Genomic DNA, 26920 nt, shown 5'->3' with positions numbered 1-26920 from the left:
ATTCTGTGGTACAGAGCCTTCATTCACCCATCAGTTGACCACACCACCCAGTGGGCTTCTAATGCCCTTCATATTTATCAGCATTGAAAAGATTATAATCTGCCTAGCATCAGTCACTATCTTCAATGTGCTATACTCTGCTCTGTTAGAATGAAAGTAGGTCAACAGCATCTTGAACAAAGAAGCTCAGTTGACCTCTTTGACGACCTTAAAAAATTCACTCCCTCCATCCAGAGTGGCAGCAGTGTGTGTTATCTGTTAGATATACTGCAGCAATTCACCAAGACTTCTTCAACATGGAATATGTGCTGATAGTGAGATTAGTTCAGATGGATCAACATAGACTCGCTAGGCCAAAGGGCTATATTACTCTTGACACTCTAACAACATATTCTCAACTGATTCTCCATATTGCTCCTCTGAACCCAGATCATTTCTCTTTTGCTGTACTTATCTCATCCTTATTATCAGAGCTACCCAAATTCTTCGTGCTGCAGTAGATTATTTTATGAAATAATCTCAGGAGCCTCAAGGTACAGATCAATGGTTGTTTATTGGTTATGAAGAACCCAGTACCAAAAAGATTCCAGGGAAGCACTCTGACTCAACTCGGATCCATCACATATTTATATATTGTAAGTCACATAGGCAATACATTGCTTGAATTCTGAATTGGTCTGTTATGGACAAACACTTCATTTGTAACACCTTGCAAAAATTGCAAGGTGCCTGTTTCCCCTGGTCTCACCACTCCCTATCTTCCCAGGTGTCATTCTTCCTCCTCTGTAAAGCTTGTACGTCGTTACCCCTTGAATAAACCCCATTGCTTTGTCTTTCTTGGCATGTTACTGGATCATCCTCACATTCCACTAATGCTGGTTCAATCACCTTTCATTCTCACAGAAACCGTCCGTCTACTGCATCAGCGTCTGAACACGTTTGTGCAGTTTAAATAATTTTCTTTTAGAACCTGACTACTTTCCTGAATAAGAATAACTGAGAATGAACCTTAAATGATTTATTTGATTATTGCTTGTGAAGTTAATTAAAAATTCCTCCTCATTCTAATCCCAGCTGGAGTTTCATGTGGATTTATAGGTTAATTCATGTCATACCCAAACAGCCCCATAACAGGTCTATGATACTTTGACTCTCTAACAACATATTTCAGGTTGATTCTACACCTTAGTCCCCTAAACCAAGGTCACATCTTGCCCCTGTCCTGATCTCTTCCTTATTACCACAGTGGTGGTGAGTTTAGTTCAGTTGATTTGTGAAGCAGTGTGATGCTGACAACATGGGTACAATTTCTGTCCCAGCTGAGCTTATCATGAAGCACTCTCCTTCTCAACCTCTCCCCTCACCTGAGAGATGGTAGCCCTCAGGTTAAACCACCACCAGTTATGTCTCACTAATGAAATAACAGCCCTCTGGTCTGGTGAGACTATGGTGTCTTGAGTATCTCAAATCTTAGACATTCAAAGATGAACTGATCAGCCAATGGAATTTTGTTGTTTATTAACTAAAAATTGGAAATAACAACTAGATGGAGAACTGAATGGGAATAACGTCTGTCTAAGAAACAATATTAGCCGATGTAAATATTTGCAATATTGACTATAATTTGAAGCAGGAGAAAGTGAGGACTGCAGATGCTGGAGATCAGAGCTTAAAAATGTGTTGCTGGAAAAGCGCAGCAAGTCAGGCAGCATCAAAGGAGATGGAGAATTGACGTTTCGGGCATAAGCCCTTCTTCAGGAATACTCAAACTAAAGTGTTACTCTGAGAACCATTTCAGTGATATGATTTGTAGAATTTGGTATCAAAATCAATGCTAAAATACTGCAGTAATTTGCCATTTCCTATTGCAGGGTGGCTGACGAGGCAACACTCTTGTTCTTATCACCTGCTATTAGCCAAACTGGAAGGATTTATAGGCTGAAAATCAATTAGCTTGACCACCACTGGAGACCACCTTCTACGATCAACAAGTATCAGTGTGGGACTCGGACCCAAATAAAATATCTTCCTCTCTCTGCCCCCTTTTAAAAACAAACCCCAAAGTTAGTCCAAAGGTCTGGAGAGGTGGTGGGCTAATGATACAGAACTGCTCAATGTCCTGGAGGCATGCGTTTGAATTCCACTGTGGCAGATGGTGAAATTTGGATTCAATAAAAATCTGGAATAAATTGTAAGCCTAATGGAGACCATCTCACCACTGTTGATTATCATAAAAACCCTTATTATTCACGCATGTCCTTTAAGGAAGTAAAAATGGGGTGTCACAATGGATTAGTGGTTATCACTGCTGCCTCACGGCACCAGGGACCTGGGTTTGAATCCACCCTCGGACGATTGTCTGTGTGGAGTTAGCACGTTCTCCCCTTGTCTGTGTGGATTGCCTCTGGGTGCTCTGGTTTCCTCCCACAGTACAAAGATGTGCAGGTTTGGTGGATTGGTGAAACGCAGGTCTGTGGGCAGGATGTTCTTTTGAGGGTCAATGTGTGACTCAGTGGAATTCCAGGCACCTTTGATCTTAAATGATTTTTCCAAAGAGCACAGGTCTCTATAATGAATTCAATTATTCATCCATTGTCGACTGTCAAGGAAAAGTCCACCTGGTTCATTAATGCCCTTTAATGTTATGCATTTGTTAAGAAATAATCTCAGATGTTTAGAGCTGAAACAAGTTACATGGATAGAGAAGAATGAATTTCTGGGAATGTCAATTAGAATTTTAAAATCAAACCTTGTATCAGCTTATCTTTGCCATCCAGAATAAGCCAAACAATTTAAGTCGACATGTTTCACTTCAGATTCTTTTCTAAAAGCAAAAGCTAGCAGCAACTTCTCAATTCAGTGCCATTCTCAATGAAACTCTTTGCTTTCTACTCTTATTCAAATAATTGCGTGTTAAAACTAAAACAGAAAACTGTCACCACTGTAAACCCAGGGAAGCTGAATGAAATATATGAAACTTCTATATCACTCAATTCTAGATTAAGCGTTCAGAGAGCCTGACAACAGTATCAGAGGAAACCCCTGATCACACTCTTGTTGATTGTTCCAGTCTCTTTACTTGACTGCCCTGAGCTAGCACAACATCATAGGCATTGGAGTATGCCATTCCACCCCTCTAATCTTTTCTACCATCCTGCTAAATTGTGGCTGATCTCAAACTTTGCTGAGAGCTTTCACATTTTGGTAACTTAGCTGAGTCATTGTTCACCCTCACTGTGGTGTGAAGGGTTAAATTATACCTCTACTCTATTGAGCATGAGCACAAGGAGCTTTGTCACAGTGATATCAGATCAAGGAACTAGAGCCTGATTCTGTACAGTTCCAGAAAAACGTCCTCTCTGACTACCTCTTGTATATCACTCGGATTCATAAAACTTGTTAATATTCACCTCACCAGAATAAAGACCTCACCTTATTAAACAGTGGTGGGATCTGGACCAACATCCCTGGAGATTCTCACCTACACTATCCTCTTCGAACCATAGAATCCCTACAGTGTGGAAGCAGACCGTTCAGCCCATTGAGTCCACACTGACCCTCTAAAGAGCATGCCACTCAAGACCTCAAGCTTCCTTCCCAACCTTATTCCTATAACCCAGCATTTCCCCTGGCCAATCTATCTAACCTGCACATTCATAGACTGTGGGAGGAAACCCACACAGACACAGGGAGAACAGGCAAACTCCACACAGACAGTCAGCCAAGGGTGGAATTGAACTCAGGTCCCTGGCGCTATGAAGCAGCAGTGCTAACCACTGAGCTACCATGCTGTCCCTGAGTAGTATTTGTTAGCACTAATCCCTTAATTCTTCCAGGAATATGCCAGTTTTCCTTCTCTAAATGCTTGACTGAAACCAAAGGGATCAAATCTGGGGCGAGTGGGGAAACAGGTGGGGACGGGCTTTGATTTTTGGGACTCGCTGTCAATATAGCAAAAAGGTCAAGGTACTAGCAATGTACCATTGGATTCACACATGGAGAACTGGAGTTTAAATATCAATGTGTGGTTGAAACTTCCCAAACATCAATTAAGCAATCTCAGTCACTGAAGGGGCAACATCTTAGCAGAGAAAAGAGTATTACCAATCCAATCTCATTCTCTACCCAAGTGAAAATATTGCTTTTCATTATGGTCAAATCATCTGGTAAAAATGAGAGACAGAGAGCCACAAAACTCATATTCCATTACCTTGTGTGGAAGGAAAGCAATATAATGCGTGAAAAGCTACCAAACGGGTTCACCCTCTAGTATGGGGCCTCTCTTTCATGCTTAATACACAAATAAATAATCGTTTGGCTGTGGTGGTTTATCAGGGCAACACAATGTGCCCTTGCAGTTGTTATGAAACATTTCCTGTGCAGGTGCAGCCCTTATCCAAAGTGACTTAAGTCAGTAAACAGCAGCCCCTCTCCCCTCCCCACCAACCCTCTGAGTTTTAAACCTGCACCCTGTATCTCCACTCTCCTACACCCATGCCTTCCTGTCTCCTCACTCGATCGACCTCAACTCCACATGTGCTTTCAGAAGCTCTGTGATAATGTGCCACCCTTTTTTGAGATAGCTACTGTAGTCAACTATTGAAAAGCAGTGGCTGATGTTTTGTTACCTTTTGGTTCGTTTTTCTCTTGAATTATATCTAATTACAACAGCTACATAATGGAATAAGAAAAGAAATGTATTTGGGAAATAAGACAAAGTACATGTGGGAATAACGATTAATGGGTTTAGAATAACTGGACACAAGTGAAATTGAAACACAGCAGTCTAGGCCATTCAGCCCTTTTAGTCCTCCTTTGACATTCAATTAGGTCAGTGCTGATCTGTGCCTCAACAAATAGTAAAAACACTGGCAAAGTTGCAAAACTGATGGGCCAGAACTTCCTGCCAGACTAACGATGATCACAACTTCTCACACACTTATCGCAAAACAGTTTTAGGCACTTCAGTGCGATTAAACGGAAAGATCTATCATTTGCAGTCCAAGATACACTGATCCATTGTTGACTTTGTGAAAATTCAAATGCACCAGGTAGCAAGTTCCTATACTGCTGCAGTAAATACAAACTAAACTCACTAAACCAAATTTGGGGCTTGTCCATTTCAATCTAAGTATCCTTCTATTAGTGCAATGAGTCTGAATTCCTGCCAAATCATCTCTACGGCACTAACAGTTAAGTATTATAAACGTGTTGTCATATTCCCTCTGTGTTTAATAGTTGGAAATGCTTTTAAAAATATGTTGACCCAGCATATAAAACAAATTCATTTCTTTCGCTCCCAAAATCATGTTCATGTGTATATTCCAGTTGATATATTAATCAAAATCCCCTAAGCTACCTTTGTCAGTCAGGACACTGCATTAATCAGCAGCAGCAATGTTTCGCCCCACAAATGGATATTTTACTCACTGGTACCTTATCACTGGATGCCAGGGGTGAACACAGTTCAGGCTCTGTTACAAAAATGCGCAGGAGTTTAAGACACTCCCATGCAGGACATTGCCCCCAGGTGGTGAATGACAAAGATGCCAACTACCCACATCATACCAGCAGTTCATTTTCGCATTTGGCATAAACATCAGCCCCAGTTTTAGGAGTGATTATTGTGAAGCTTCAACCAGTGCAGGCAAGGTGGGACAAATGGCCTCTTCCCTCACCATATCAATTCTGTGATTCAAACATTTGATATAATCTACACTTACTTATATTTACCATTATGCCACTCCAACCCACCACCAGCCTACCAAACAAGTTCTGATCCACCATGTTTCTTTCTTGAAAGATTTTTGGTGAACCTTAATGCTCATTACAGAAGCAGAGGTCATTTTGGGAATAGAACATTTTTCCATTTCAGCTAACCTACAATTTCCGGGTCAAGTTTCATGATAATTAAAGACATTCTTCCACTCTTATCCAAAACAAGCCTTTACTCTACCTGTAACCCAACAACGTTCTGATTTGGAAAGGTCAACTCTCCAGATTTTCTAGATACACATCTTAAACATGGCTTCATAGCATGTATATTTACTACTGAACACGTTTCATAACATTATAGATGAAACCATAAAATGTTGGATATCGCTGAGCAAATCAAGCATTACCACTGGCAAAAGAAACACAAGTTGACATTTCTGATCAATGAGCCTTTGCGAGAGAGAGAAGTGCTAGTGAACAGGGATGATTTTGGAAGGCTGTTGATTGGAGACATTGGCCTGGAGTTTCACCAGCGAAGCAGATAGTGAGAGTCAGGAGAAGTCCCACAGTTGCACACTCACCTCTGGGGACAGTGCCCACGAAGTCATTGTGGACGTGAGGGTGGAAGATGTCAGGCCAGCTGACCCAGAAAAGATATCAGAGGCAGCCACAGAGTCTGTTAGGAACTGAGACAGTGTGTTTAAAAGACCTGCCTCAGTGATGTGAGACTTCTTCCCTACTAGAGTGAAAAATCTAATGCCCTCTAGCCTTAATCTCTCATACTTCTTAACCCTCCCCCATGCCCTATACTAGCTGGAACCAATGATCTCAGGTGTTTCAACACTATGAAATAATAATTCCAAATGAGATTTGGCTGAGAACTGAGACATCCGTTAGACTGCTGAAACAACTGAGCCCCAGACAACCAAGGCTTGATTGATAGCTCTGGATCTCTGATATCTGATGTCAAGTGCACTTTTTTTTCACGAGATTAAAAGGTTTCAAGTGTTTGCAGCTTTTATTATTGATACTTATAATGGTCCAGATGATTGACACAATTATTGCTCTTCTTAAAAGGACTGAATTTTTAATCTGAGATAGTGGACATGAATGAATGAATAATTTTAAATTTTTTAACACATTCTGTTATCACTAGAGAGTTCACTGATTCCATAAAGTGTATAAAAATGGGCATGGGCATACACTGATTGGCATGAGGGACTACGGGGTGTATGGATGGCATTACCTGAAGGCAATGGGAGGTAATTGGAAAAGCATTAGGAAGACCTTTTGGACTTACCTTTCCAAAGGTACACACTGCAGACTTTGTTTCATTACTTCTTTGTGGTGTCATGAACTATGACTCTTCCAAAAAGACAACCAAATTCTATGAAAATTGGAAGGAATGTCTATTTCAGCCACATTGGAAGTGTTGGGTACTGGCTCACAGTGCAAATTAGACCGCATCTTTGAAAGACACTTCCAATATCAGAATCTCGGAATCAGGACATGCCCACCATTTTGAAAAGATTCCAGGTATCAACTCTGTTTCTTTCTCCATAGGTGCCTCCTGACCTGTGTTTTCACAGTGTTTTCTGTTTATACTTCAGATTTTCAGCACTAACAATACTACCCTCCTTGAATATTATACACATGCATCGTTCAGATTTCTCCATTTTTCCTTTCTCCTTCTTCTGAAGATGAAAGCATAAGGCATCTGTGCTATCCAGTGGCCCATTGCTTCTGTCTCAATGTGATATTCCCATTCTATCTCCCACATTATTACAGACTCTGGGGACAAGACTGCCATTCATCCCAGACTACAAGCAAATTGTGCTGTAATTCTGTGAACACGTTTTGAAACTGCCCAAAATCTACATAAGGACCTACCAAGTCAGAAAAGGAAAATATTACTTCCATCTAAATCAATAACTACTGGAGGGCCAAAAGACAATATTTTACTCCCTTTACAGTAAGCAATGCTGGCAGAGCTCAATCACACTCTGTGCAAATTTCTTCTTTGTGAAAAAAATATTTTTTGTGGTTGTAAATTTGCTCGCTAAGCTGCTAGGTTTGTTCACAGATGTTTCATCACCATGCTAGTGAGCCTCCATTGAAGCACTGGTGTTCTGTCTGGCTTTCTATTGATGTATCTTGGTCTGTTAAGGTGGGTGATATCATTTCTGGTTCTTTTTCTCTAGTAAATGAGGTCCAAATCGATTTCAATCATGCGGATCGCTGACAGTTCACCATTAATAAACACCCCCTCCCAGTCCCCCACCACACCCAACCCCCCCAAAGGCCCTTTTGTCATTCTTTATGTTTTAACTTTGGATGCTCCACCATCTTCCTCAAAGATAATGCCTGGTCTGTACCTGAACTATCTCTTCCTTGAATGGTGTCCATTGTGCCATTACTGTTTTACCCTGGGAATTACTTTTCTAATCAACTTATGCTGAAATTAGTCTTTCTCCAGTTCAACATGTTTTAGCTTTGATAGCTTCTGGACTCCATCTTATTTTAAACCAAATGATGGTGCACTCAATGTTAGTTTAATCAGCTTGCATTATCCTACCTTGTCCAATTTCAAGTCTCACAACCATATCCAATACTGTTTTCCTTCCCTGATGGTTGGCAAACATATTTATGGAGAAAATTCCACATATCTGAAAATCTTTTCCTCTCTACCAGTCTATATCAAAGAAATTAAAGTTTCCTAACACTCTATTTTTGCGAGATATTGAAATGTGACAATAAATTTTATAACAAGTTAACACATAATCCCATCCTCAACTCAAGCCAAATAGTTTCATCCTTAGTAAATCCTTTATATCTAGAACTGTAACATCAAGCCGAGCAATAATGCCAACTCCTTCTCTCTATCATTTTTGGAGGTCGCCACTGATGATGTTACCTAGCCAGGTAATGAAACATCTGGATATCAAACCTACAGCCCAGCGAGCAAACCTACACCCTAAATTCTTGAATATTTGGTAACGAAAAATATTCGGAATTCAAAGCTGACATTTTATTAGTGTCATCTCTCTGTTAAACCAAACATATCATGATTCCTTGCAGCAATTCATGCATACAGCTCACCAAACTTGCTCGTTACACTTTGAGTTGCCCCTCTAGTTTTGAGTAATATACTTTACATGCAGCACTTTGGGAAATATTTTGTGAAGTGAAAAATTTTGTACAACTGCCTGGTACACTGGCAGTATGTTTTTGACTGCATGTGGCTGAGGGCATATGTTATCCACAAGCACTATAGTCTCTTGCAAAATACTGCCCACTTCCACCTCCATAATATCATCCATCTCCAACCCTGCCTCAGCATATCTCCTGCTGAAACATTGACTCAATCCCTCAGTACCTCCACAGTTGATCATTTCCATGTTCCCCCAGTTGGCCTCTACCACCCTACATAAACCCAACCACCTCCAGAGTTCTGATGTCCATTTCCTGGACTTTGAAGCAAGTCCTGCTCATCTATGACCACTCTGCTCATTGATTGACATTTGTTCCCTCTCTCCCGCAATATCTACATTTTAAAATTCTTACCCTGGTTTTCCAATTCTTCCATAGCCCCTCACTTTATAACCACGTAACCTCTCCATCCCTATATTTCTCTGAAAACTCTGCACAGCTCCAGTTGTGGCCTCTTATATGTCCCTGCAAATCACAGTGGATGGTGTTGTCTTCATTTGCCTAGGCCCTGAGTCTAAAATTACCTCTCCACCTCTTTATTTTTCTCTTCACCTTCAAGCAACACTTTAAAATCAAGCCTCTTAAACAAGCCATTGCTCAAATATCCCCTGATACTGAGGTTCTCTGCTCAGTTGTCTAATATCAAATCCTGTAGAGCGCCTTGAGATGTTTTACTTCATTGAAGGTGTCATATAAATGTGCAATGTAACTGTGATTTAACAAAATGTCTTTCTTTTTACAATTCACTGTACAATGACAAGGAATGCAACACAATGACATCCCCACAATGACAAGGAATGCAACATTTAATAGATGTCCATCCTTTTATCATAAAATGCCACAATTGTCTCAAATAGCCTTTATTCATTCATCTTTCACACATCACACAACTGCAGTGACAGTAGCTCGGGAACTTTAGTAGACACTGTCTGGCTAACACATACACGTGCCCATATAGAGAGTAACCTGCTTTCAGCACAACATTTTACAATGCACCTTTAACCAACCCAGACCTCTTATTCCACCAGCAATGATGTGTGCTCACGGTGTTAAAACTGCAATGCACTGGTTTAAGTGTCGAGTTTTGGAAATCGATCATAGTGCTTGGTGTCAGCCTCTTTGAAATCTTCTTTGTGTCGGCATGACTTTCAATTGTGAAATCAGATTTAAAAATACACACAACTGCAGAAAAGGGTCACTTCTGTTAAAAAACGACCTTATGTCTTCCTTCCTGTGGTATTTCTCCTGGACACATTCTGATTGCAAAAAGGAATCAAATTGTGCATTGACCAGAAAACCATTTCTTGTAAATAGAGATATTAGTTCTGTATAATCCATTTCAAGATTCATTTTATTACTTTAGGTCCGGTAGTCAATGAGAGCATTTGAAAATCTGTTTGTCTATTGAAATTGACAGTCAAGCCTAAGGAGAGTCAGAACAGACTCAGCAAAACACGGCTGGAGTTAAATTTTTTTATATCATCAATCACTCTCATCACGAGAGACGTCACAGAATCACAGAAGTGTTACAGGGCAGAAGAAGATCATGTTAATCTGAGACAATACCTATTATCCAAAAATAATTCCAAAATATTACTCTGGCCCAATCAACTTTTTGCAAAGAGTCATGATTTTCTTAAAGATCTTCCATTGTTCCACAACCATCTTTTATGCTAAACCCTTTTCCCAATCCTCTACAAACAACTCAGCCTTCATTCCTATGTATTTAACAGTTGTTTAATTTTATCATATTTGTTTACCCATGTTTCTCACTCTCAAACTTAAAGCTTAACTTTGGGGATCGTTTACTCTGAGATCATTAATTAAACCTGACTCATTACAGATTACCAGATTCAAAATAGACTGATCCCTGGTTGGATCCATAACATATTACTCTAGGAAATTACCCTGAATACATTCTCTGAATTCTTTCTCGTGACTATCCTTACCAATTTGGCTTTTCCAGTCTACATGAAGGTTAATGTAGCCAACGATTAATGCATTGCCTTTTTTACATGCTATCACTATCTCCTGATTTATTCTTTGTTCTACAAAACAGTTAGTGTTTGGAAGCCTATAGACTAGTGTCTTTTTCCCTTTATTATTTCTTATTCCCACCCATGGGAGACTACATCAGCTGATCCAAGATAACTTCTTGCTATTGCACTTATTCCATCTAATATTAACAAAGCTACTCGAACATCATTTTATTCCTGACGTTCCTTTTGTAAAGTCACTGCTATTGATTTAGGTTCTATTAGACTCAAATGAACTTGTGGAGGGATAATACTTAACAGTTAGTTCTTACTGTGATAAAGATCCAGGTACGCACAAGTCATAAATGGGAAAATCATAACACATTTCTTCATAGGTTCTTAACATTCTCGGTGGTGGAAGTATGATGAAGGAGATGTATTTTCAATCTAAAGCACTCCTGTTCAAACAGGTTGTTCCATAGTTTTAATTGAGTAGAAGAAAGACATCAATTACAATGAGAATCCTGCTATGCTAGTTTTTGCTCTCCCCAAACCAACTCATCTCATATTAGCAGCATCTCAGCTACACATAGTGTTCATTCTGTTGAGCAGATCTTTAAATTCTCCCTGGGATTCAGATGCTGGTGGCAGTCAGACCCCTGTCTCCTGTGAACACTGAACATGAGAAACTCTCCATTTGCTAGTGGTTCAGTTGCCATTTGCTCTTTTGTTGATGAGGACAATGTTTCCTATATTTGGCTAAATATTGGCATTGACACCTGGACGGACAATTTTGTTTCAGGCAATGAAGGCCCGTTTATGAAAATAATCAGGCATGAAGAGGTTGCTAAGTTTACAGATGGGTTTAGCTTTCCTGAATCCCAAACACAATTAGAAATATTAGTGAAGCAAGAATTGTCACTCCCTAATTTTGAGTTTGGATAGTCTGATTTGGGCAGATAGTCCAGAAACCAGACTAATGTGATGGGGTGGGGTGGGTGGGAGGGGGGTGGAGTACCATGGGTTCAAACACCCCTCAAAGCAGCTGGCGGAAATTGAATACAATTAATAAACTGGGAGGAAATGTAGTAATGGCTACCACAAAGGCTGTCACTGACTGTTGTAAAATCCCAACTGGTTCACTAATGCCGGTTAGAGAAGTAAATGTGCAGTTCTGGCCAGCACGTGACACCAGACCCACAGCAATGTGGTTGACTCTTACTTGCCCTTTAAGGTGGCCTACAGCAATGTTGAAATCAAGCCTCAGTCCACAGTGTCTTACTCAAACTTATTCTCTGCCAATACTCTAAAATAAGAAACTTCTCATTGCCCTCAGTTTCCTTTCTCTTGACCATCCATAGGTCTGACTTCTCCTCATCATTATTCCGCATCCTCTTTGCTATTCTTTGCAAATCTGGTTGAAGCCCTTAACTCCTTCCCTAATAACAAACAAAATCATAAGTCGGACGGTACCATGTGGGTGCTTGAATCATTTGAAATTATCGGGTGATAATGCACGACAGGAACCCAATTTATCCTTGCAGTATTTAATGCCAGAGTTATCAGCTTGTTAAAATCAAATTCAGATTCCTCCTCTTCAGGAATGAAACTGGAAACTAAAGATTCTGGAGTAAAGGATCAATGTTTCCCCAAATGCACAACACGCATGTTGATGCTTTCACCGATGACATAATGAATAGGATTCCTCAGTTAATCGCTCTGCATTCACCCTGGCTTTATGTATTTGTCATGGTTAATACTTACAGATTTTGGCTTGAAGAATCAGCTGCAGCAATACAAAGGTATTTCATGTCCTGCCGAAAGAAAAGAAGTTCAGTGTCATTGAGGCTGACAAAGACTGAACTTGCCTGTGTTTTTGTTATGGTCCAGACCAAATCCCTTCAAATCTTCTCCTGTTTTATATTATTTAAAGGCAAGTGTAAGATGCTGTGTCCCGGTTGTGATTCGATTGGCCAACTAGTAGGATCTAAGCAAAACACACTTTATACTTACAACACAAACAAAAAAAAAGAATAATTGGCATAATTTGAAAGCTGTTGAAATACTTAATAAACATATTATGTAACTACTACTCATCAACTATTCCAACATAGCAGATCCCATGAACACACTCTTGGCAAAGGCAAATTCAGATTTTCCTCACATGTCATTTCCTCTGCAGTCCAGGAGAAAAAAACACTGACAGAAACAACCTAGGGAGCAGAAAGTGAACTTAAGTTTTTCCTGTAGCTAGGAGAGAGCTGTATCTATCAGCTTCAATGAGCCAGCTCCAAACTCCTAATGAAAGCAAAACTAAAATCCTGAGTTTATGTGAGCGTGATTCAAGCCTCTTTCATCTAATTTTTAAAAACACTCAGGGAGCTTAAAACTGTTTACCCACTGCTTCTGAAGCAGACATTCCAGCACCACTGTGGCAACGCCTCACTGCAAAGGAAACAGGACAGAACAAATCTCTCCTAAAGGCACAGTACCATCACACTTTACAGTCATGGAGTAGGCACTGTCGTTTTATCCTAACTCAGCAGATTAGTTGCATGGTGTTGGGCTTACACTCTGCTTTACATTACTCCCTGTTGATCCTAATGCCGAGAATGTTCAAGTAGGCTTTAAAATCAGCCTTGCAACTGATCCTGTGGCTTTCCTAATGGTCAGGTTAGGTTAGATATTTGAAGCATTTTCACCTAAGGAATGTATTAACCAAGTTCCCACAAACTAGAGCATGATGATCACTAGATTGAGCTGCTTATTTTCAGTGATGTTGAATGTGATGTAAGCATTAACCAGATCAGTGGGGACAACGCCCCGTTCTTCAAAAATAGTGCCAGGGTTCTATTATACTCACATGAGAGGGCAGATATGGCTTCATCTTAAATGTTAATCTGAACAGTTGGCACCACTGATAAGCACACCTTCCTTATTACATTTGAGAGTAAGTATGGACTTTTGTGCCACATTTCGTTCCAAAACTGTGTGTTTTAAATTTGTATCCACTTGCTCCCTTTTATTAAGTACCTCATTCGAACATAGGACATAGACCAGTACAGCACAGAAACAGACTCTTCAGCCCACGATGTTTTGCTGTACATGATGCCAAATGAAACTGATCCCTTTTGCTTGCCCTTGGTCCATGTCCCTCCATTCCTAGCATATTCATTTCTTTATCTAAAAATCCTTTAACATGCCTATTGTATCTGTCTCCACCACTACCCCTGGCAGCGCGTCCCACACTCCTACCACTCTCTGTGTAAAAAACTTGCCCCTCATATCTCCTTTGAATTTTCCCCTCTCACCTTAAATGCATGGACCCTAGTATCATTCTTTACCACCTTGCCTATACAGCTTATTTTATAAGATAATGATTGGGTATCCCTCAGTCTTATGGTGCAGATAAATGTGAGGTCATCCACTTTGGCAGAGAGAATAGAAAAGCAGATTATCAGCTGAATGACAATAGATTGGGAAAAGGGGAGGTGCAACAGAACCTGAGTGTCCTTGTACATCAGTCGCTGAAAATAAGCAGGTAGATGCAGCAGGCGGTGAAGAAGGCAAATGGGTACATTGGCCTTGAAAGTGAGAGGATTCGAGTATAAGAGCAGGGATGTCTTGCTGCATAGTATAGGGACTTGGGTGAGGCCACGTCTGGAGTACAATATATAGTTTTCATCTCCTTATCTTGGGCAGGACTGGCTATGGAGGGAGAGCAATGAAGGTTCACCAGACTAATTCTTGCAATGGTAGAATGAAATGGGAAGAAAGATTGGATTAGTTAGGGCTATATTCACTGGAGTCTAGAAGCATGAGGGGAAATCTCAAAGAAACCAAAAAAATTGTGACAGGACAGACAGGGTAAAAGCAGGAATGATGTACCCTATATGCTAGAGTCCAGAACCAGGGGTCACAGTAAAAGGATATGGGGTTAGGCCATTTAGCACTGAGCTGGGAATTTTTTTCACCTGAGAAAGCAGTTGAGACCAAAACACTGAATGTTTCCAAGAAGGAGTTAAATATCATTGTTAGGGTGAAAGGGATCTCAGGGTATAGGGAGAAAGTGGGAACACTCGACTGTAATATAGTTAAAGTCATAGTCATAGGATCACACAATGCAGATAAGGCCCTTCGGCCTATCGAGTCTATACTATATAACTACTACTAAAGGCGCACTCATCCCAATCTCCTGTACTTGTCCCATATCCTTGAATGTTACGTTATTTCAAGTGCTCATCCAAATACGTTTTAAAGGTTGTAAGGTTTCCAGCCTCCACTACCTTCCCAGGCACTGCATTCCAGATTCCCATCACCCTCTGAGTAAAAATGTTTTCTTTCTCAAATCACCTCTGAATCTCCTGCCCCTTATCCTAAGGGTTATACCCTCTCATGATTGACTCCATAACCCAAGGGGAACAGCTACTCCCTACTTATCACCCTATCCTATACTACGTTGGATCATAGAATCACAACAGTCCAGAAGCAGGCCATTCAGCCCATAGAATCCACACCGACCCTCTAAACAGTATCCCACCCAGACACACAACCCTACTCTATCCCCACAACTCCGCATTTTCCAAGGTTAATCCACATAGCCTGCACATTCCTGGACACTATGGGCAACTTAGCATGGTTAATTTGCCTAACCTTAACCATCCTTGGACTGTGGAGGAAAACTGGAGCACCCAGAGGAGACTCATACAGACACAGGGAGAATGTACAAGCTCCCAAGGCTGGTATTGAACCCAGGTCCCTGGCACTATGAGGCAGCAGTGTTAACAATTGTGCCACCATGCCATCCAATGATCAGCCATGATCCTATTGAATGGTGGAGCAGGGTCCAAAGAGTCAAACGGCCTACTCCTGCCCCTATTTTCTACATTCCTATATTTCTCCTGAATCATCCTTCAAGAAGTAAGGTCACTAAAAGTACAGAACTACTCTGATCACTCTTTGCTGAACTCTGTACTTTTTGAGACCGGAGTTAATGTATAATCAGTGAGAGCAGTGTGATGGGTAAATGGCAACTGCACAGCAAATTGGATACGAAGTCTGATTGCCATAAAAAGCTTCAAACAATGAAGACAGAACAGCCACCAAAAAATTAGGAATGCACAACAGTCCATTGGCACCTGGTGCCAAATTAACCATATACTGCTGAAGGCTGAACACAGTTCTCTAGATAGCATATGACCAGTACGCGATATAACTCAAACACTGGATCATTATTTTATAATTCAATCCAGTTAATATCAAGGCCAACATTCTAATTGTCATTTTTGATTTTAGTTACGGTGGCTCAGTGGTTAGCACTGCTGCCTCACAGCACTAGGGACCTGGGTTCAATTCCCGCCTCGGGCAACTGTCTGTGTGGAGTTTGCACATTCTCCCCGTGTCTGCGTGGGTTTCCTCCAGGTGCTCCAGTTTCCTCCCCCAATCCAAAGATGTGCAGGTCAGGTGAATCGGCCATGCTAAATTGCCCATAGTGTTAGGGGAATGTGTCTGGGTGGGTTGCTCTTCGGAGGGTCAGTGTGGACTTGTTGGGCCGAAGGGCCTGTTTCCACACTGTAGGGAATCTAATCTAATCTTAATGTCTGTACATTATTATTGTACAGGCACAGCTAAGTCCCATTGTTTTTCCACAGATCCTTGTCCCTTTCTAATTAAGAAAGTAGTCATTTGCATGTAACTAATTTGAGTATTGCTGGAAAAGACACATTTTATCAAAGCTTTTCATCCTGCATTCATCAAGACATTTCAGAAGAATACCAATTCAAGGACAAAACTGCATGAAAAGAGAGTGCTAATTAGTCACCAATTGGTGTAACCTTTGCCATGGAGAATGCACCCACTCATACTGATTGGCAGTTAACTATCAGGTTTTGTTTAAATTTAAAACCAGGAATGTTGTGTTTGATTGCTCAGTGCATTGTCCTGAGAAAAGAACAAGCAAATGGCTGTCACCTACTTTGTTGAGTTAAAACAGTATACGTTCATTTACTTTCTGTCTGTAAAGCACAGGGCCCTATATAGCTTCGAGTACGTCCAAGTACACCACACTGTGAGCTGGCTAACAAGTCTAAATTGGTACCCATCAAACATCTAGCATATTCAGGATTATCCAGAAAATGTTGTCCAACTGCAGATTCACAACTAATGTAGGACAGTGTATAGTGACTTTTGTAAGTGCTGTTTGGTTGGGTACAGCAGTACATTTCTTGTTGCAAACAGCCAAAGGGACATGCTGTTTGATATGATCATCACGCCCATCACACACCTCCACCAATCAGAACCCATTTGCCAACCAATCAGCATTCTCTTCACATACAGAATAAATGCTGGTTTTCCCCATGAGTTGAGATTCTTGCAAAATATCCTGATGAGTGCAAAGCAACAAGCTTCCACAAAATGTGTTATTTTTCAGTAACATTTAAGGAAGTACGCCAGAAACATTGCCTGTGGATTGGAACATTTCAAATGTCACCCCTCCGACCCCCCAAGTTAAGAAGTAATTTTAGAAGAATGAGGGGAATCTTATTTAAATACTTTCGTGAATCTAGCCTCTACAACTCTCTGGTATAGAGATTTCCAGACATTCACTACCCGCTAGGAGAATAAATTCCTAACATTTCGGTTTTAAATGAATGGCTCCTTATTCTGTAAAAATGTCTCCTAATTCAAGATGCCCCAACTGGTGGAAACATCATCTCACCGCCTAGCCTGTCAAGCCCATTTAGAATCTTATATGTTCAAATAAGACCACCCTCATTCTTCTGAATAAAGGCCGAATCTGCTTAGCTTTTTTTTGATAAGTTAACCCCTTCATCCCAAAAATCAGCCAAGTGAATCTACCCTCAATGATTAGATTATATTCCCTACAGTGTGGAAACAGGCCCTTCGGCCCAGCTAGTTCATACCGACCCTCCGAAGAGTAACCTACCCAGACCCATTTCTCTTTGACTAATGCACCTAACACTATGGGCAATTTAGCACGGCCAATTCACCCTGACCTGCACATCTTTGGACTGTGCGAGTAAACCAGAGCACCCAGAGGAAACCCACACAGACACGGGGAGAATGTGCAAACTCCACACAGACAGTTGTCATGAGGCTGGAACGAAACCTGGCGCCCTGGTGCTGTGAGGCAGCAGTGCCAACCACTGAGCCACCATGCCTAACCATTCCTTCAATGGTAGCCATACCCAGGAAGTATTAATGTTAATATTGAATGTCATTAGTTAATAATATTTTATTAAATTCCTAAGAGGATAAGAGACTTTGCTGCCCTAATGTCTTCCTGATATGGTTGGAATTTGTGGAAAATTAAGGCTTCACTCACATGGAAAGCAAGTTGGAGATTATCTTTGGTGTCAATTCCTCCCAAACATTCAGAAAATGTCATTTACCCAAATCAGTCAGTCAGCTTTGGTTTGCAGTTGTTATGGCAACTTCTCACATTGGAATATAATGAAATAACTTAGTAAGTCATGGAAGAAGGTCATTGTAGCTCACACAGCTTTATAGATGAAATGTGCAAAGGGAATGTTAGTCATTAAATAGTCACATTATACCATCACCAAAGGGAATTAAATAACTTAAGAGTCGATCTTCCACTGTGTTGAGTAGAACTAGAAAGCACAAAAAATAGAATTAAATAACATTGGTCTATGCACGCTGTCTGCCACCTTTCTATATCTGACCCAAAGCTCCATTTGATTTAGTACAAATGTCACTTGTCATCTGAAGTCATCTGATCCCTTTTCAATCCCTGAGTGGCTTTCCTTGCAAAATGAACTGATTGCTGCCCCCTGCTGTGCAAGAAAAATACATTTCAAAAGCACATTGGCTGAAAAATGTTTTGAGACACATTGGGTTTATGGAAGGCTCCATATAAATGCAACTTGTTTCTTTTTACTGACTGCACCCGTTCTTCCTGTTGTCCTCCTTTATTAAGATGCACCTTTTTAACTGATACTTTGGTCACCACCATCACAACATCTCCTTCTTTGGCTCATCACCCACCTTTATCTCCACACAGCACTTACCATGTTATTGAACACAAACTCTTTTGAAAGTCTGATTATCGAATCCAAAGTTACAGCATGTCTCATTCACCCTCACCCTCTGCCTACTGACCTACTGGCTCCTCAACCCTGTCACGTTTTCTGAGCTCATCCGATTCTGTATTCCTATGCATCTATGCTGTTCATTTTTTGAGCATAGAGTCATAGAGATGCACAACACGGAAAAGGACCCTTCAGTCCAACTCATCCATGGTGACCAGATTCCTAAATTACTCCAGGCCCATTTGCCAGTACTTGGTCCATATTCCTCTAAACCCTTCCTATTCACATTCCATCCAGCTGCATTTTAAATGTTGTAATTGTAGCAGCATCCACCACTTCCTCTGGCAGCTCATTCCATACACGTACCACCCTTTGAGTGAAACATTTGCCCCTTAGGTCCCTTTTATACCTTTCCCCTCTCACCCTAAACCTATGCCCTCTAGTTCTGGACTCCCCTACCCCAGCAAAAATACCTTGTCTATTTATCCTATCCAGGCTCTTCATGATTTTATAAACCTCTACAAGATCACCCCTCAGCCTCCAATGCTCTAGGGAAAACAGCCCCAGCCTGTTCAGCCTCTCCCTATAGCTCAAATCCTCCAACCCTGGCAACATCCTTGTAAATCTTTTCTGAACCCTTTCAAGTTTCACAACATCCTTCCGAGAGGAAGGAGACCAGAATTGCACGTAATATTCCAACAGTGGCCTAAGCAATGTCCTGTACAGCTGCAACATGACCTCCCAACTCCTGTACTCAATACTCTGACCAATAAAGGATAGCATACCAAATGCCTTCTTCACTATCCTATCTACCTGTGACTCCACTTTCAAGGAAATATGAACCTGCACTCCAAGATCTCAGCAACACTCCCTCGGACCTTACTATTAAGTATGTACGTCCTGCCCTGATTTATCTTTCCAAAATGCAGCACCTCACATTTATCTAAATTAAACTCCATCTGCCACTCCTCAGCTCATTGGCCCATCTGATCAAGATCCCATTGTACTCTGAGGTATCTGTCCACTGCACCTCCAATTTTGGTATCATCTGCAAACTTACTAACTATGCCTCCTACATCCAAATCATTTATATAAATAACGAAAGATAGTGGACCCAGCACTGATCCTTGTGGCACTCCACTGGTCACAGGCCTCCAGTCTGAAAATCAACCCTCCATTACCACCACCTGTCTTCTACCTTTGAGCCAGTTCTGTATCCAAATGGCTAGTTCTCTCTGTATTCCATGAGATCCAACCTTGCTAACTAATCCACCATGAGGAACCTTGTCGAACGCCTTACTGAAGTCTATCCGGATCAAGTCCACCATTCTGCCCTCGTCAATCATCTTTGTTACTTCTTCAAAAAACTCAATCAAGTTCGTAAAGCATGATTTTGCATGCACAAAGCCATGCTGACTATCCCTAATCAGTCCTTGCCTTTCCAAATACATATAAATCCTGTCCCTCAGGATTCCCTCCAACAACTTGCCCTCGACCGATGTCAGGGTCACCGGATGTACGGTCATGCCTTCAGCTCAAAGCTCTTGAATTCCCTCCCTAAAGCTCCACCTCTCTCTCTTCACCTTTCAGACCGCTCTTTGTGACCTGTCTCTTTGACCAAAATATTGGTCACCCTATTCAGGTATTTCTTTATGAGGTTCAGTGTCAAATGTTAGCTGGGAATGTTACTGTGAAGTGCTTTGAGTCTTTCACTATGTTAAAGATGCTATAATATAAGTTGTTCTTGTCATTCTTTCACATTGAAGACAAGTTGTTATTGATGGTTTACCCATTACGCACACTTATCCAAATGTCAATTCTACATATGCCAAGCTGCACATGAGATTCAGCAAGATTCCCAATTTCCAAGGATGCCCGCTCCCAGCTGTCAGTCACTGACTAGCGATCAGAATAAGCTCCTCTTCATTGCACATTCCTACCTCAGCACTGATGCAAACCATCCTGTCTCACTGCTTTTTCTGGTGAGCTGTGTACTGGATAGGAGGAGGGGCCACAAGGGTACACAGGGGTATATCCATGTGAAAGTATACTTCAAAATCATGCATTTGAGTGTATTTTCATTTGCAAATTTCCCTCCTTGGAGTGAGCGTTTCCTTATCCATTCAATTGCAGAAATGCCTTACAATAAATTATTGCTCAGTGCACTCCCAAATGCCTTAATCCTATAATGGCGAAGAAATCAGAGGCTTTAACAAACTGTAGAACCTGACTGAGAGCTACTCCAAAGTGAAGATTTAATATCATAACATGATGTCACTCTGACAAAGTGGTAGTACTGCAATGTATTACTATGTGGAAAAGATAAATAAATTAGGGCAGATTTTACTGTGACAAGGTATCTAAGTTTTAGGAGTTTTTTTTTAAGGCAAGTTGCTGTGAGCTATGAGGGGAAGGGGAGCATATGGAATTTGAGTGAACACAGAAATTCAGATTGAAGGATTGTGAAAACCTGAGCAGTTTCATTTAGATAAGAGTAATTCCAAATTAGGAACCAAAACAAAGGACGGAAGGAAAGGAGAATGGATTAATTAAAGAAACAGGCAGTAAAAAAAAACATTATTTCACATTCTTAATTCTGCAGCAACAATTAATATTCAAAGGATGAAACTCCAAACTTGTAACTGTTCATTTTCAGAGCAGTATAAGTCGCTTGGTAGTAATTGACACTGAACACAAAGTTTAAATGATACAGAGTCTGAAATGTGACAAGTTTAGTTTGTACCTACAATACAAATGCAGCAACATCACATTGTTCAGTGAGTTTCAATCATCAAACTGATGCAGTGAGATCCTGTTACAACAATATTAACAACCTGCAAGTACATAACATAGAAAAACATTTCAAAGTAGTTCAGGGGAGTGTCAGTACACTTTGACCAGTAACCCACGTGCCTATTGCAGCAGGAAGGTAAATGTGTTGGGGGATTGTAGTTTCTAATATGCAATGTCAACAGTGTTGTCCAGAAAGTGCCCTGCATTGCTGCCCAGTGCCACTCAGTACCCAACGATCCAGCTTTTCACCTTTACTGGAATACACAGAATCCCAGGATTGCAAAAGTTTGCATTTTCATTTTGCCAAGTTGATACTTGGGCTGCAGAACAAAATGATTCAGTTAACATTTTGTACTATACTGAGGAGATGATGTTTCTTCTGAACTATGTGCAGCACTGATGCACTGAAGGAAGGAATGTGCTTGGGGAAGGGCCTGTCACTGATCAGGATGTATTGGGAGGGAAGCAGATCTGCTGACTGACTTGCAATTAACGCTGCTGAATGCTGCATATGCTTTGTACTACTGTCCCCTAGTGTCTTCCTGTTGTAATACATTGGCAGTAGTTTTTAAAAATCTGGTTTTGTTCCACAGAAATTGCATTTGATCCCTTCTTCAAAACACAGTTTTTAATTAAATGCAAGACATAATTTCATTCAGAACCAGATGGATATTTCCCTGTGCCAGTATTCCTGAAGCAAAATGTTAATGCTACCCTTCAGTAAAATGGTATGGAGAGACCTTAGTGAACTGTGCCATGGTGCAGTGAGTTTCCATACCATTATGACACATTTGATCAGTGTTTTTTGACTCATTCATGTGAGGAGGAGAATCGCTGGCTGTGCCAGCATTTATTGCCCATTTCTTAATTGCCTGGCAGGATATGGTGGTGGCACAATGGACTGGATTATAAGTTAAAGTGGACTCCCCGCCCCAGAGTTAATGTGAGAAGTGAGGCCAGATCTACTTGGCTGGCTCAGTCCACTTTCACCTTTCAGGTGAAAGCCCGAGACCGTGCGCTTTGTGAGACTTGTGAGAGCAGTAGGAGGGCAGACCTCATAGTGCTGCTCGAGACAAAAAAACTGCAGATGCTGGCATCCAAAGCAGAGAAACAGGAGGCTGGAAGAACACAGCAAGCCAGGCAGCGTCAGGAGGTGGAGACCTAGAGGTGGAGACCTCCTGATGCTGCTTGGCTTGCTGCATTCTTCCAGCCTCCTATTCGTCTACTCATGGAGCTGCTGGCCCATTGAGAGAATGGACATGCAGTGGACCCTCTGATTGTCTTTGGGGACCATGCAAGGGCCATCTTCTTCATCTGCTCCCTCCCCACCCACCAACAGGGTTAAAGCTGCCATCTATTCTTTCAGTCTCAGTCCCTCCCATTGCCTATTAAATCAGCATGTCACTATTAATTGACCATTAATTGCCCAATTATATCCCCCCATTGGGGCACAAGTGGGCAACCCACCAAATAGTACCTGTTGCTTGTAAAATCACAATGGGGATGCAGTTGGCCAGTGTGGGCATGACACCAATGACACTGTATCCAAATGTATGGGTCCACCTACCTGCTTTCACACCCATTATGTGTCTCATTGAATGTAGCCCTACGTGTTCTGAAACCACCATGACACACTGTGTTCCGGTACTACTATGACAATGTACATCAACTAATTCCTACAACAGTCTGCATGCGTTCATTCAAGCATGAGTCAGCATGGTGGCTCAGTGGTTAGCACTGCTGCCTCCAAGTGTCAGGGACCTGGGCAACCCGGGAGTTTGCACATTCTCCTGTATCAGCGTGGGTTTCCTCCCACAATCCAAAGATGTGCAGGTCAGGTGAATTGGCCATGCTGAATTGCCCGTAGTGTTAGGTGCATTAATTAGGGGAATGGGACTGGGTGGGTTACTCTTTCGAGGATCGGTGTGGACATGTAGGGCCAAATGGCCTGTCTCAGTACTGTAGGGAATCTAATCTATTCACATTCATAAGTATTAGCAAGTTGAACATCAGATCCTGCCCAATGTCAGAATTCTCACTGACGGCAGGAATTAACCTCTAATTAATCTCAGCGCAGTTTTGGACCTTCTGGACTTAGCATCTTGTACATAGTCACATCCTAGCAGCAAAGAATACCCATTTGATATGTATTACAATACTCCTTATAGAACTGAGCAGCTAGAGACTCACTAGAACAGTCAATATCACATGGGATCCACAAGTATTTGTACAAACTCAACTCCAATTAATGGTTCAATCAAGAGACAATATGAAATGCACACTATCAGATTCTACCTGTTGAAACATTTTGCAATCGGTATATCCAATGTATAAGCAGAAATCGCAAAACTGTCTCAGTAATTGTTTCTTTCGGAAATCTACTTCAGTCCATGGATTCTAAATTATGAATGCTCACTTAAGATGAAAATAAGATTCCAAAGAACTGACTACAGACTGTATTATATTTTAGCAGCACACAGCACCCCAGACAGACAACATAGTGGCCCTGACGACTCAGGTTAGGAACAGGTTGCTTGCCCCCAAATCACAGCATCGTCCTTTTAGTACACTGTCAGAAATTACACAGTGGCAAAGCTCAGGAAACTAACATCAGTTTCAAAAGATCATTATCTAATCATGGCTGATTTTGTGAGTTTGCTGTGTGAAAACTGATTGCTGTGTTTTCTATCTTTGCAACAGTGGTATTTTTATCACTCAACTATTAATGCAGAAACCCATTCTGAGGATCTGAGTTCAAATCCGACCATGGCAGATGGTGGTATTTGAATTCAATGAAAATTTGAAATTAAGATTCTAAAGGTGTTCATGAAATCATCATCAATCATCAGAAAAAAACCCATTCATTAATATCGTTCAGGGAAGAAACTGCTCTCCTTATTTACTCTGGCTACATTTGACTCCAGAACAACAACAATGTGGTTTTCTCTTAATTGCCCTCTGGACAATTAGGGATAGGCAATAAATGTTGGCCTAGCCAGTGATGCCCATCTCCTATGAATGAATTTTTAAAAAGTATTTGAAACTTGTTCATCAGCTGTAAAATACTTTGAAAAGAGGGAAGGTGCTAAACAAATGCAAAAGTCTCGCTTGTGGTTATTGTGACATCCTTCTTTTCAGGCAGGTTCTGGGCTCTGCAACTTTGAAACAGTGAGAAGCAAGCCCAGATCTGTGGCATTAAAATCATAATCTGTAGACAGTAAAGAAAAAAAATCACTGTGAAAGTTTGTGTCCTCCCCCTCCCCCCAAAATGGCTGTCAGAAATTGTCATGCTGTTCAGGCTCAGAAACTGCTCCTGTCTTGGTTGATGCTGGTCAGAGCCATGCTTTGTGATTATGTGTGATTCCAACTTACTCTGAGGCTCTGTCAGTGTAAAAGAAGGAAACTCTGAGCTGCACAGTGATTGCCTAAATTACAGATATTAGATTAGATTACTTACAGTGTGGAAACAGGCCCTTCAGCCCAACAAGTCCACACTGACCCTCCAAACAGCAACCCACCCAGACCCATTCCCCTACACCTAACACTACAGGCAATTTAGCATGGCCAATTCACCTAACCTGCACATCTTTGTGACTATGGGAGGAAACCGGAGCAAACCCATGCAGACATGGGGAGAATGTGCAAACCCAAGGCTAGAATTGAACCCAGGTCTCTGGCGCTGTGAGGCGGCAATGCTAACCACTGTGCCACCGTGCCACCCGGAATGGAGCCACTAGGGAGTAACTGGACAGTTCACTTTAAGAGACAAAATGACATGACAAAAGCTGGTGTTGATAGAAGGGAATCAAAATTGGGGCAGAAAACAGCTTCCTCTTGACCCATTTAGTGAAGAGAAAATTGCTTGTTCTAACGATGTGCTATGTTTACATTTAAAACAGCATGGAAATTCTATACTACAAACTTTATTAGCTTGTGGTAAGTCATTGTCAAGAACAGAATTCCTCAAAATAGTGAGACCTGTCTCATGCCTGCAACCAATATTAAATCACAGACAAAACCTCCAGTCAATGCTAACTTGCGCAGTCTATTGGGTTTTCCCAATCTTGTATTATAAATGGGACCTATTTAATTCATTAAACAGTGTAGAACTGAAATGAACTGCACATGGCCTGAACCTAAGGCTCGAGACACATCCAACCCTTTTCATGAACATCTATGTGGCAACTTAAATCCAATTACTTTTATGAATAGCCCCACATACTACCCAGCACCTCACCATAACTGACATTTGGTCTGAAGCATAAATCACCTGCTTTACATCTCATCTAAAATCAATCTCTTTTTCTCTTGCGCTCACACATATGTCTTTATTTCAGCCTCTTGCGGTATCTCAAATATTCCACTGCTTATTAAAAATAAAATCAAACCTATTTTCCATTTATAGGTGCCTACATTGAACAACCTTTCCCAATTTCACAAAGTCAACACTCACAACTTTATTTAAATTTGACATTACAAGAAAAAGGCTTTGGTGTTTTCTTTAATACCTTCTTTCAGAATGTAACTGAGTACCCGGGGGAGACATATTAATTTGTGCATTTGGAATCATGGAGGCCCCCAAATGCAGAGAGTGCCATTGTTCACTAACCCGGGATTTCACTGTCAGATTTAACCATCAGTCTTTGCAATCCTGGGAAAATGCTTGTAAGCATTTGATATCCTCTCCAAACCAGGAGATACAAGTCATCATTTTCAATATATAATGGCTGCCTAAATTTATAAATTGGACATTTTAACAAGTGCCAGATACTCTCAAAATGCATATTCTTCCGAAGCAGTGATTTTTCCCTTCCCCTATGATTTTTACTGTGTGCACAATACTATTCCCATTGGCTGGCAGATTGGGTATAAGATTAAGAAGAGTTCAAGGGTAAAAAGGTTAAGAAAACAGGGGAGGGGATGAGAGGCAGATGGTGGAGAGATGGATAGAGAGAAAGAAGGATGGTGGATAGAGACACAGAACCGAAACAGAGAGAGAACTAGAAGAGAGAGAGGTAGGAGAGAATAAGAAAATGTGAAATGGAGACAGGAGGGAGAGGCTTAGGGGAGAGAGGAGAGAGTCTGGGGGAGAGCATGCCTGCTTACTTCCAAAGAGACCTATTATGTTTTTCCTATGTATTACATTATACAATC

General features: G+C 41.1%; 1 protein-coding gene across 1 annotated transcript in view; it reads right to left on the bottom strand.

Annotated features, from left to right (window-relative positions):
- dusp22a (dual specificity phosphatase 22a) overlaps window positions 1-26920 on the bottom strand; it is a 130198-nt gene that overhangs the window by 74909 nt on the left and 28369 nt on the right. The window contains exon 4 of the mRNA XM_043706607.2: window positions 12666-12715. Coding sequence (XP_043562542.1) covers window positions 12666-12715 — 50 coding nt within the window. The remainder of the gene's footprint in view (window positions 1-12665; window positions 12716-26920) is intronic.

Source organism: Chiloscyllium plagiosum, unplaced genomic scaffold, assembly GCF_037043375.1.
Source record: "Chiloscyllium plagiosum isolate Xiang-an unplaced genomic scaffold, Cpla_swu_hap1 HiC_scaffold_17, whole genome shotgun sequence".
Lineage (NCBI taxonomy): Eukaryota > Metazoa > Chordata > Chondrichthyes > Orectolobiformes > Hemiscylliidae > Chiloscyllium > Chiloscyllium plagiosum.
This window is presented reverse-complemented; position numbering and strand designations above follow the sequence as displayed.